General features: G+C 39.6%; 4 protein-coding genes across 4 annotated transcripts; 3 read left to right on the forward strand and 1 right to left on the reverse strand.

The window, feature by feature from the left end:
• Positions 1 to 33: 33 nt before the first annotated feature.
• On the forward strand, positions 34 to 2140 carry LOC132198880 (protein AATF-like). Its single transcript, XM_059623155.1, has 8 exons — positions 34 to 251; positions 324 to 609; positions 665 to 861; positions 916 to 1100; positions 1158 to 1210; positions 1272 to 1647; positions 1699 to 1826; positions 1891 to 2140. Exons 1-8 carry the CDS (start codon positions 149 to 151, stop codon positions 2075 to 2077), a joined length of 1515 nt encoding a protein of 504 aa, XP_059479138.1. The 5' UTR covers positions 34 to 148; the 3' UTR covers positions 2078 to 2140.
• A 419-nt stretch (positions 2141 to 2559) lies between these two features.
• LOC132198596 (ATP synthase subunit alpha, mitochondrial) lies at positions 2560 to 5965 on the forward strand. Its single transcript, XM_059622711.1, has 9 exons — positions 2560 to 2715; positions 3369 to 3605; positions 3660 to 3856; positions 4030 to 4173; positions 4228 to 4376; positions 4433 to 4602; positions 4697 to 5156; positions 5221 to 5338; positions 5558 to 5965. Exons 1-9 carry the CDS (start codon positions 2650 to 2652, stop codon positions 5670 to 5672), a joined length of 1656 nt encoding a protein of 551 aa, XP_059478694.1. The 5' UTR covers positions 2560 to 2649; the 3' UTR covers positions 5673 to 5965.
• A 77-nt stretch (positions 5966 to 6042) lies between these two features.
• LOC132198598 (protein arginine N-methyltransferase 6) lies at positions 6043 to 7620 on the reverse strand. The gene is made up of 6 exons (XM_059622712.1): positions 7579 to 7620; positions 7345 to 7462; positions 7173 to 7284; positions 6985 to 7106; positions 6298 to 6917; positions 6043 to 6241 (listed from the first exon to the last, which is right to left on the reverse strand). The coding sequence occupies exons 2-6, from the start codon at positions 7444 to 7446 to the stop codon at positions 6067 to 6069; spliced, it is 1131 nt and encodes a 376-aa protein (XP_059478695.1). The 5' UTR covers positions 7447 to 7462; positions 7579 to 7620; the 3' UTR covers positions 6043 to 6066.
• Positions 7621 to 7727: 107 nt separating this feature from the next.
• LOC132198595 (uncharacterized) lies at positions 7728 to 12367 on the forward strand. Its single transcript, XM_059622710.1, has 12 exons — positions 7728 to 7880; positions 8932 to 8989; positions 9128 to 9992; positions 10192 to 10313; positions 10388 to 10573; positions 10635 to 10859; positions 10923 to 11099; positions 11156 to 11351; positions 11409 to 11609; positions 11673 to 11845; positions 11906 to 12001; positions 12061 to 12367. The coding sequence occupies exons 2-12, from the start codon at positions 8960 to 8962 to the stop codon at positions 12124 to 12126; spliced, it is 2337 nt and encodes a 778-aa protein (XP_059478693.1). The 5' UTR covers positions 7728 to 7880; positions 8932 to 8959; the 3' UTR covers positions 12127 to 12367.
• The last annotated feature ends 63 nt before the right edge of the window (positions 12368 to 12430 follow it).

A 12430-nucleotide genomic window follows, 5' to 3' on the forward strand; every position in this document is an offset into this window, starting at 1 on the left:
CAACACACCCACTGCCACTGCACTGATCAGGACCAATCAGGAGGACCCAGGACCGCATTCACCGCATCATATGCGCCATGTGCGCCATGTGGTTTGCTGTGCATGATTTTGAGTTGTGAATTTTAGTCTTCGTTTCTAAATTCTTAAAATGACTACAAAAAAATTTAAAAATGCCCCTATATCAGAGAAATTCGCTTCTCTTATTGATCCCACTCCTTCCTTTGATCCAGAAGACGATGCTGTTGAAGAAGGTATGCAAAAAAATTGAGTGAAATATTTATTTTTGTAATTTGTTCTTTATATTGCATTGTTTGTTTTTACAGACACGAGAGCAAAGTTGACTGATCATTTTGATGAGGATGACGACAGCGAAGAGGTGCAAGTGAGCTCACTCAGACGGAAAGCAGCGTCAGTCACTCTTGATGACAAAAGATATGCAGGGAAAAAGATTTCAAGAAAGGACCTCGACAAGAGCAGCGATGAGGGCGAAAGTTCGGATGATGGTGTTGAAGAAGAGGACAAAGTTGCTGGAGGTGAAAGCAGTGGCAACTATGACATGGAAGAATCTGACGAGCTTTCAGATGATGATGATGATAATTTGATGCAAGAGTAAATTGTAAAAATTATTTTCATAGACAAGACTTACTAATTTTATTCCCATCAGCACCTCTCAGGACGTAGAAGATGGCAAAGAGAGTGACTCTGAAGAGGACTCTGAAGGCGGTGAATATAGCGACGATGGAGACATTTTTCCTCAGGGAGGAGATCAACCTGAGGGGGAAGCAACTGCCTTTCAGCATTTTTCTACTGTAGATCGTGACTCTGAAGTTCAAAAGGGAAATGCTGTCAAAAATCAGCTTCGTAAGAAAAATATCAATAAACTCTTGAACTTAATTAATCTTTACATTTTAACAGTCCTGTGGGATAATTTGCTAGAGATAAGGATCCAGATGCAGAAGAACGTCAAGTTGGCTAATCAATTGCCAGTATCAGGTGACTTTCCTAAGTTTGCCTCTGCGGGAGGGAAAGAATTCCAAACTGCGCAAAAGAAATGCTTGGGTAAAGTTACGGGACTTTTGGAGAAATTTTTAGATTTGCAGGTAAATAAAAATGACCATTTTTAAGAGTGATTTGCATTAATATTTATTTTCCTTTAGAATGCATTGCTGAAGCAAAACCCTGAAACAAAAAAGATATCTGTAAACAAAAGGTGAATCATTTATTCCTGCAATATGATTTATAGTGCTAAATTTTTTTAACATTTGAATCAGGCAAAAGTCAAGTGACAACCAAAAGGAGGACAATGACGAAGAAATTCCCAGCAGTGGAGAAGAAATTGAATCAGAAGAGGAGGTGGAGGAAAGTAAACAGCCGAAGAAGAAAATGCGTTTGGAGGACTTGAGTTTGAGTATCAGCGATTCACACTGCAACTTCCTGGGATTCAGGAACTCCACCATCCAGAAGTGGAGTGACAAGACAAAAATTGCTCAAGGGAAATTCAGCAGCAAGAACTTCAGTGCCTTTGAGCAATCAACTCTGAAACAAATCGAGCACATCTTAGCCGATAGGACCAGACTTTTAAAGAGGACAAGGACAAAAAGGTCAAATTACAAAATCTTAGGCACTGAAGAAAAAGAGAACGGAGAAGTAAATTTTTTATTTATTATTGCTATGGTAAATTAAACAGAAAATTCGTAGGGAACCGAAGACAATGATGAACTTCTGTGCAATGAAATATTTGACGATGATGACTTTTATCACCAACTGTTGAGGGAGTTAATCGAACACAAATCGGAGGGTGTAACTGACCCTGTCCAGCTCGGAAGGTAAACTTCTTGCACAAATCTATGTTTTAATTTAATTTTATTTATTTATTTATTTTATAAATAGACAGTGGATTTCGCTACAGAAGTTGAGGAGTAAGATGAAGAGGAAAATTGACACAAGGGCCACAAAAGGCAGAAAAATTAGATATACGGTGATGCCCAAATTAGTAAATTTCATGGCACCCGTTGATCGAGGAGATTGGACAGAGGAAGCTAAAAATGAGCTCTTTAGCTCCTTGTTTGCAGCTTAATTGTGATGCACCCTTTTAAATAAAATTGTTTTGTACATCGCTTACAAACATTTAATAATTTCAATGCTAATCAAAAATATTTTAAGATTTTTCTGTCTGAAATTTTTGAAAGAAATAATTTAATTTCTTTGCAAATTTAAATAGCAGGATACATAAATTTATAAATACTGCAGACCAAATTATTTCTTGAGAAAACTCTCTGAATGTAAATTGGAATTACCAAATTTTTTTTTTAATATGTTCTTGTCCAATATGCGGTTTACATTTTTGTCACCTAATAATCCTTATATTTTGTTTAAATTTCGCGCTAAAACATTGACTTTTATATTCACAAAACTTCTTCATTTTATATTTAATAAAAAAAAATATTTTAGAAATGATTAATATTTATATTTTAGATTTTTCAACATGAGAAGACGATATGAGACCCGAAAAACCAAAATTGGTTAATTACAAAATTTTCGGGATCGCTCATTTGACCGGGGTTCTTGACTTGCGTGGCGCTGGTGTCTCTCTCATCGCGGCCTCTTCCCTTCCTCCTCCATTTTTGTTTCCGGTGCGAGATAGCAAAAATGGCTCTCCTCTCCGCACGTTTAGCCGCTGCGGTGGCGAGGCAGCTTCCACAAAGCTCCTCACAGGTAACAAACCAAAACCTGAGAGTACCCTTTAAACTTCTGAATTCAAATTTTCCTTGCGAAACTTGCATAATCACCAATTTTCACTTTGCAAAATTTGCCCTCTGTGCGACCGTCCCTTATGGTGCCGGGTCGATTTGAAGCAAAACCACGTTAAAAACTTTTCTTTTCACGTCAAAGCTTCTACTGCTTCTTAGAAAATACTCCTAACTTACTTATTAAACTATTTAAAACTATCTTCGTTTAGTGGGAAACTGTAAGCTTTAGATTTCCTTATGATAATGACTTAAATTTAATTTCGGCCAGCAGACATTTTGTCGCATCAGCTGTCCTCAAAATTTTCGGTACCGTGGTTTAATGCAGAAAATAACTTTTAAACCTAATCTTTCAACAAAATAATGCTATTTATGATCTGAAACCTAACTACTGTTCTTTTAATTAAAAATGTTCCATTAATAAACCTTTTGAAAAAAATCCTAGCCAAGCCGAATTTTATAAAATTTGACAATTTCTTTTTTTTTTTTTTGCTCTTAATTGAATTATAAAATACTTAATGGGATTGAAGCTTTTTTACCGACGAAATCGCAAGGATAATTAATTTTTTTACGATCTGGTGATTTTTTTTTACAAGCAGAACTATGTATTTGACCTTTCAGGTCGCCAGGCTGTCATGGCCCACCATGCAGGTTGGTTCTCGCCACATCCATGTTTCCTGCAGTCAGCGTGCTGCCGAGATCTCTTCCATCCTGGAGGAGAGGATTTTGGGCGCCACCCCCAAGGCCAACTTGGATGAGACGGGCCGTGTGCTGAGCATCGGTGACGGTATCGCCCGTGTCTATGGCCTGAAGAACATCCAGGCTGATGAGATGGTGGAGTTCTCTTCTGGACTCAAGGTTTGCCCTCCACCCTGCTTGAAAAAGTAAAAAAAAATAATTGTTCAACATCAGGGTATGGCCCTCAACTTGGAGCCTGACAACGTTGGTGTTGTCGTCTTTGGTAACGACAAGCTCATTAAGGAAGGCGACATTGTCAAGCGTACCGGTGCCATTGTCGACGTACCCGTCGGCGCTGAGCTCTTGGGACGTGTCGTTGATGCTCTTGGCAACACCATTGATGGAAAGGGAGCCGTCAACACCAAGTCCAGGTAAAATATTGGCTAAATAAGTCAATTATTAAATGTCAGATACAATTTGTGAGTGAACAAAATAAAGGCAAAATTTGTATTATTTTTTTAATAATTAATTTTTATTCTTTCATTGTACAGCCAAAAATTTACAAAATAGAGGTTATCAATCTCACCTAAATAATAATTTTCAGAATGCGTGTGGGAGTCAAGGCCCCTGGCATCATCCCTCGCATCTCTGTGCGCGAACCTATGCAGACCGGAATCAAGGCTGTGGACTCTCTCGTACCCATTGGTCGTGGTCAGCGTGAGTTGATCATCGGTGACAGACAGACCGGGTAGGTTTTAAATTGAACTTAATAGAACCTTCAATGATTTGCATATTCAAACAGCAAAACCGCCCTGGCTATTGACACCATCATCAACCAGCAGAGATTCAACAACGCCGATGACGAAAAGAAGAAGCTGTATTGTATCTACGTTGCTATTGGCCAGAAGAGGTCCACTGTGGCTCAGATTGTGAAAAGGCTCACTGACTCTGGTAATTTTAATAGACATTAATTCTGAATCGGTTAGATAACACATTTTATTCAAAAGGTGCCATGAAGTACACCATCATTGTCTCTGCCACTGCCTCTGATGCTGCGCCCCTGCAGTACCTTGCTCCTTACTCTGGCTGCGCCATGGGAGAGTTCTTCCGTGACAGCGGAAAGCACGCTCTCATCATTTACGACGATTTGTCCAAGCAGGCTGTTGCCTACCGACAGGTGAATTTCACAGCAAAAATAATATAAATTTTTAAAGATATACCACTAAAGATTTTATTTCATTATATAAATTTTATAACATTTTGTTTCATAGATGTCTCTGCTGCTGAGACGTCCCCCTGGCCGTGAGGCTTACCCTGGTGATGTCTTCTACCTTCACTCCCGTCTGCTTGAGCGTGCAGCCAAGATGAGCGAGACTCACGGAGGTGGCTCCCTGACTGCCCTGCCCGTCATTGAGACCCAGGCCGGTGATGTGTCCGCCTACATTCCCACCAACGTCATCTCCATCACTGACGGCCAGATCTTCTTGGAAACTGAGTTGTTCTACAAGGGTATCCGCCCCGCCATCAACGTCGGTCTGTCTGTGTCCCGTGTCGGATCTGCCGCCCAGACTCGCGCCATGAAGCAGGTGGCTGGTTCCATGAAGCTCGAGTTGGCCCAGTACCGTGAGGTTGCTGCCTTTGCCCAATTCGGTTCCGATCTGGATGCTGCCACCCAGCAGCTCCTCAACCGTGGTGTCCGCCTTACTGAGCTGCTTAAGCAGGGACAGTATGGTAAGGATAATTCAACAAAATCTGTAAGGAACGGAAGGCTGATATTTTAAATTTTATTTCCCAGTGCCCATGGCTATTGAAGAGCAGGTCGCTGTTGTGTACTGCGGTGTGCGTGGTCACCTTGACAAGCTTGACCCTGCAAGGATCACCACCTTCGAGAAGGAGTTCCTTCAGCACATGAAGTGAGTCAACACTTGGTTACTTTAGATACAAATGGCAAACCGCACTCAGGGTCAAGTTAATTATAACTTGGAACTATTTTGAACGTTTGCCAAATCAAAATGCAACCACCCTATTCCCCCAATACTATTACTGTATTGGGATTTATATTGGTTGATACATAAAAAAATGAAAAAATTTATTCATCATCAGGAATTACAAACTAACTTTTAAAATTCTAGGACCAGCCACCAGGACATTCTCACCAGCATTGCCAAGGAAGGCAAGATCACAGACGATACCGACGCTAAGCTGAAGAAGGTCGTTAAGGACTTCTTTGCCACATTCACTGCGTAGATACAAAATTATTAGGTGAAAGCCCCCTGGACTGTAGCTTTTATTAAAATAATACTAAAAGAGATGTAATAATGAAAAAGTCAAGATCAGCCATTACTCGTTTCGGATCATAAAAAGGAACATCTTGTTTTTGTCAGTGCGGAAAAGAATTACTTCTTACTTAACTCTTTGTTGATGCCTTGCATTTTACTAGTAATTACACCCCAAGTAAAATTTGCCCAAGGCACACATGTTGATTATGTTACTATGTACAAAATAAAATGGAAAATGTTTCAAAAAAATTGAAAACTTAATCGTAAAAGTGTTTAATTGAATAATTGTTTAGATAGAGGAGGAAATCAAAATAGTATTTTTATAAAGTTATAGAAAATTATATTTATTTAATTTTACTTATTTAGTCCCTCTCTGAGGGCATTTCTGCATCTGGGTCAGCAAACTCATTTTGCTCAAGAAAGGCCCTGACTATGTCACACTTAGCACTTCCACACTCGCAAGGCACAGGGTGTTCGTCAGTAGCTGGGTCCAGTTCTGTCAATTGCATGATGTAAGAACGACTTACTGGGCTGCTCCTGGAAGATAAAAGAAAATAAGTAATAAAGGATGGCATGAAGCTTTTTTAATTTACCTTCCCAAAAAGAGTTCAAACCCCAAGATGTCTCCCTCTTCAACTTCTCTGTCCTCTGGCCACAAAATAATAGTTTGCTTCCAGTGAGTTGGTTCAGAGTAAGGAGATGTGTCTAGTTGTACTATTTCTGCACATGCACCATCATCGTCTTCATCTGGCTCGGGAAATGTTACGTCAAACCACAGAACAACGCCCTGATAACATCCAGGCTTGTGCGTTGAGATGAAGACCTTACTACGAATTACAGAGACATCTTCAACAGTAGCACTGTTCATGTCAAGGGTGAGGATGTTTCGGCTCACTGAGAGAAGGTCATCATCTTTTAGAACTTCAATCTGGGGCTTAGATAGTAACGTCTGTCGCTCAAAAACTCGCATTGCAGACATTTTGTGTCCAAAAACGTTACTCCAGTCTCGAAAGAGCGAAGGCGTTGAGCAAAGAGCACAACTCAGGGTGGCATACTCAGGAAACATTTTCCCCCCTAGCTTAAGATGTTTGTCCCTGGCATGGAAAACAGAATCAATCATTGACTCATGCAGCAAATAAAATCCCATCCACTCTGAGACTATTATATCAACTTGGATTTCTTCAGTCAAATCTTCAACTTTCTTGTGTATGACCTGGAATAAAAATCATGAATTGGTATAACTCTAATGTAAAGTAAGCATGCCTCTGTTTAATATTTACTTCAATGATATTTTCGAAGTTATTTTCTTTTGAATTTGCCAAAGCAACGTCTGCCATTCGACTGGCCTCCACAGCAAAGACCTTCTTGGCTCCAGCTTCAGCACAGAATAAGGATAATATTCCTATAAGAGAAAATAATGAAAAAATATTAATTTAAAAAATAATTAAACAAAGGAAAATTATCATACCTGTCCCTGCTCCAACATCCATGACAACTTTGTCTTTGAAAATGTTTGAAGATAAAATTGCTTTTCGGTAAGCTTCTGTGCGTGGGATGTCATCAATCATGAGTCGGTGCACCTTTATATAATTTAATACAATATGTATTAATACATAAAAATAAAGGATTATTAAACATACATGTAAATCTTCATATGATTCAAAATAAGAATCAGCATGGCTGGCTGTTTCGGCAGGTGGATGGTTAGAATCATTATTGCTTTCCAAACCGTTTCCGTTCATTATAAAGCTCTAAGAACTTGGAAAGTACAAGAGAAACGATGAGTTGTTTATAGAAATTAATTTTTTTATCAGATTATTTTAAAATCTATTTTAAACCCTCATAATCAAAGTATAATCCTCCACTTTGCTCACCTATGAACAATTAGAGGGGCGTAACTTTGCATTTTGAATTTTTGCGCGCTGCTCTTCTTCTCTTGGATGATTCGGCCAATCAGATACTCTGACTCAAAGCGGTTGCAATTCCACCTTGAGAGAGCCAAGCTGATTGGCTCACTAGGAATTCTTGCTACGGGGCTTGCAATACGATCCACTGGAGTGCGCCAATTCTCCGTCAAATCCTGTCAAAAGTCGAAAATTTCTGTCTCTGATCTTCCAACTTGCAAAGCAGGACCCACGGACGCCCTGAAGCTGGCCAGATTTTTCTCAAATTTTGGGTATTTTTGAACAGATAGCTTTCATTTTGTGTCAATATTTGGTTCTTTATGTCTTCGTTCTTACGTGGTGTCGTTTTTCATGGAAAGATTTTCCTCTTTTCCATGGAAAATCTGCAAATTATGAAATCCGCGTGCTGGCGTCCATATTGGAGAGCAGTAAAACCACCGAAATAATTTCAAATCTTTTTGCCATTTTTCTCTTTGCAGGTGATTTGAAGATTTTTTTGATTGGAAAAATGCGCGTGTGGCATAAAATCTTCTTTAAATCGTAAAATATGGAAAGCCAAGTTTATGTATGCAATGCATAAAATACAGATTTGGCGCACATGGCACATAGGATTCCATTTTTTCCTCCATTTCAGTTTGAAGAAGCGAAATTTAAGACATTTTACCGACGCTTCACTGTGAATTTTTTATGAAAAGTCTCATGCTTATAACTGCTGTACATAAATTATTTTGTCTATAATGTACCTGATGTTACAATTCTCAAATTCTCATTAGTAATTAATAGATAATGACTAACTTGATCACTGTGTCTCGTGGAAGATTTTTTTAATTAATTAGAATACTCTTATGACGCTTTATAATTATACATAATATACTCGGTCTCAAGCCACCTTGTTCGCGGAGTCAGCATTTTATGTTATTCTATAATATTATCCTACTCGACGCTTAAGTGCGTTTTTGAATATTATGTAGCGTAAAGCCAGCACCCTGAAAACTCCGCACTCTTTATGCACTTTTTAAGCACTTTTACTTAGTGTATAAAACATAATTATAAATTTTTAATACATTTTAAATATTGTTATGTGCGTTCCTTTTAAGATAAATATTTTTCCGTCTTTCAATATCATAACCCTGCAAGAAATATTCAAGCTTACAAGATTTTAACAAGTTTTTTTCTCTTGAAAAAATTTAATCTTAGTGTGCATAAAGTGCTATCTTGATTGAAGACACACCATCATCTATATAAGCAAATTTATTTGACAATATTTTTGAATTTCTTTATTTCGATTATTCCAATATTAATCAAAAAATATTCTTTTTACAGACGAGACTTTAAAAAAAACTGACTCACAATGGATGATGATTGGGATGATGAACCCAGCGTAAGTTTATATTGAAAGTTTGTTAAAACCATTGATGGTGTTAGGTTTAGGAATTCATTAATTGTACATATTATTCTGAAAAAAATTATATATCCGGACATTTTTTCTTCCAGTAAATAAAATATGTTCTGATTGCAGCCTGGATGGGGAGGAGCAATTGCTCAAACAAATCCAAGTGCCAGCGAGTCTAATAGCTTCAGCGGAAATTCTGGCTTCAGCCAAGGTGGTTTCAACAGAAGCAACGATCAGGGCTCGCGCTTTGGTGGCAACAACGACAGGGGTGGCGCATACAGCGGAGGCAACGACTTTGGAGGGGGCAATCGAGGTGGAGGACGAGGTGGCGGTTATGGAGGCCGTGGTGGCAGAGGCGGCTCTTTTGGCAACAACAATGGTGGAGACCGCTTCGGTGACAACAATTCCGGAGGCTTTGGAGGCGGCAGCAAATTCGGAGACAGTGGAAGCTTTGGAGGCGGCTCGGATGGTGGAAACAGAAGAGGTGGCTTCAGAAATGAAAATTCTGGAGGCCGTGGTGGTGGAGGCTTTGGCGGCGGAAATGGAGGTGGCCGCTTTGGCAATGACGATAATGGAGGTGGTGGCTTTGGAGGCGGAAGCAGAGGCGGCCGCTTTGGCAATGATGACAATGGAGGTGGTGGCTTTGGAGGTGGAAACAGAGGCGGCCGCTTTGGTAATGATGACAACGGAGGTGGTGGCTTTGGAGGCCGAAACAGAGGCGGCCGTTTTGGCAATGATGACAACGGAGGCGGAAGCTTTGGAGGCGGAGGCTTCGGAGGTGGTAATGGAGGCCGCTTTGGCAACGACAATGGTGGCAATGATGACTTTGGAGGCCAAAGAAGGGGAGGCGGAGGAGACTTTAATGGAGGCACCAGAGGATTTGGAGGAGGAAGAGGTGGCAGAGGCGGCGGTGGACGCTTTAATGATGACGGAAATGGATTTGGAGGCAACAGTGAAGGAGGCCGCTTTGACAGAAATGGCCAGGACGATGGTATGGAAAATGAATTTAAATTAACTAATTTTTTTTATCTATATTTCATGCTAAGCCAAATTATAATAATTATAAATTTTTATCATAATATATTTATAAATTTTAGTTAATTTTAACATGATATAGAAAAACTAACTTGATTTTCTTCTTTATTCTTCTGATTATACTAAAAGCCTATTTTTCTTTTGATTAATTACAGGCGAGGGAGGGCCAAGGAAAGAGCCCTACATTCCTCCTGATGTTTCCACTGACGAAAAAGACCTGTTTGAAGGGTACTCAGCTGGAATCAACTTTGACAAGTACGAGAAAATCAAAGTTGAGGTATGCCATCTTTATATTAACTTGAAAGTTGAAAGGTTAAGTTATTCTTATTTGTAAAATAAAAATAATGCTAGGTTAATGGAGACGGCTCGCCTCCTGCTATTGATGACTTCAAAACTTGTGATCTGCGTGGTGTTTTGGTTGAAAACGTCCTTAAAGCCAAGTACACTAAGCCCACACCTGTCCAAAAATATGCCATTCCAATTATCAAAAATGGCCGAGACTTGATGGCTTGTGCCCAAACTGGCTCAGGCAAAACTGTAAGAATACATTGTAATTTTTTTTTTTTTTGTAAATTTTACATATTTATAATTTTTCTAGGCTGCATTCCTGCTCCCTATCATGCACGTCTTGCTGGAAAGCAAGGAATCTTTGTCTGTTTCTTCCACAGGGGCTGTGGAGCCAAAGTGTTTGATCCTCTCGCCCACTCGCGAGCTTGCCATGCAGATCCACAAGGAGGCCCTAAAGTTTGCCTTCAACACCATTCTCAAAGTGGGGCTCATTTATGGCGGCACCGGTTCCAACCACCAAATGAGCAAAATTGCTGTACTATAGACCTTAAAAATTATTTACAAACTCTCCCATTAAAATTATACAATTATTATTCAGAGCGGCTGCCACATTATCGTCGCCACACCTGGTCGCCTTGGCGACTTCATCAACCGTGGAAAGCTCTCTTATGAGAAGATCCAATTCATTGTTCTTGATGAAGCTGACAGAATGCTGGACATGGGATTCCAGATGGATATCGAAAGAATGATGAACCACGATGCTATGCCTAAACCTGTGAGCAGTGATCATTAATATCATTTTACCAAATATTATATTTTTGTTATATTTAGGGAAGCAAGACCACGGTGATGTTCTCTGCCACCTTCCCTAATGAAATCCAGCGCATTGCCAGCAAATACTTGATCAACTACTTGTATGTTGTGGTCGGCATGGTTGGAGGTGCTTGCTCTGATGTCACCCAAAGCTTCCTCCAAGTGCCTAAGTTTGACAAGAGAGAGAAATTGGTGGAAATGCTCAGAGCAGAAGGTATCATGTTTTCCTTAAATTTAACTTATTTTACTAAAATTAATAATTTTCCCCTAGATCCAAACCACAAGGTTATGGTCTTCACTGAAACCAAGAAGACTTGCGACTTTGTGGCTGCCTACCTGTGCGAAATGCAGGTATCTAGCACCAGCATCCATGGTGATCGAGAGCAGCCTGAGCGAGAGAGTGCCCTGAGAGCCTTCCGTCAGGGCAAACACAGAGTCCTCGTTGCCACTAATGTTGCAGCCAGAGGAATTGGTATGTATTTTGAAATTTTTATTTTGTGTCTTAAGGGAATTAAATTTAAATTAACTTCTTCAGACATCGCCGGGGTGCACTTGGTGATCAACTACGACCTTCCCAAGGAAGTCGATGACTACGTCCATCGCATTGGACGAACTGGACGTGTGGGCCACACAGGAAATGCAATTTCCTTCTTTGATGACAAGTACGACCAAAATCTTGCCCCTGCTTTGATCAAAATTCTGACTCAAGTAATATTTTGAAGATTTAAAAATAATGAAAAATGAGTTACAATTTGACACCTTTTTCAGGCTGAGCAGAATGTTCCTGAGTGGCTGTTAAGTTTGGGAGGTGGTGGATTCATGAGTGGAAGCTCTTTTGGCGGTGGAGGACACTCGGACATCAGGGTAAAATAATTTGTGTCTAAAAATTTGTGGTAAATTTCTTAATTATTTTATAATTTTAGTCCTGCTCTGCTGTACAAGCACCACAAGCACCTCCCCCTGCTGCAGCTGAAGATGACGAGTGGTAAATTGCTCCCACATATACCAACAAGAGGTCTAACTTGATCATAGCCATAACAATTTTCATATAATTACTCAAGCAATCAATTGAATTATTGCTACCTGAATCGCGTTCTAAAGCTGCGACGTAATGATTTATTTTTTTGGAAATTAACAATTTAAGTGGTCTGTTCTCAAATGTTATTCAACATTGTATAAATCTAAGTACAATAAGTACGGAAGACAAATAAAATTTGGACAGCATCAAAACCATTTCTTTGTTTTGGCGCCTTATAAGGCCAAAACCACAGGACCTAAATGGTATCGCTCACT

This window comes from Neocloeon triangulifer, unplaced genomic scaffold (genome assembly GCF_031216515.1).
Source record: "Neocloeon triangulifer isolate White Clay Creek 2 clone unplaced genomic scaffold, ASM3121651v1 ptg000013l, whole genome shotgun sequence".
In the NCBI taxonomy this organism is placed as follows: domain Eukaryota; kingdom Metazoa; phylum Arthropoda; class Insecta; order Ephemeroptera; family Baetidae; genus Neocloeon; species Neocloeon triangulifer.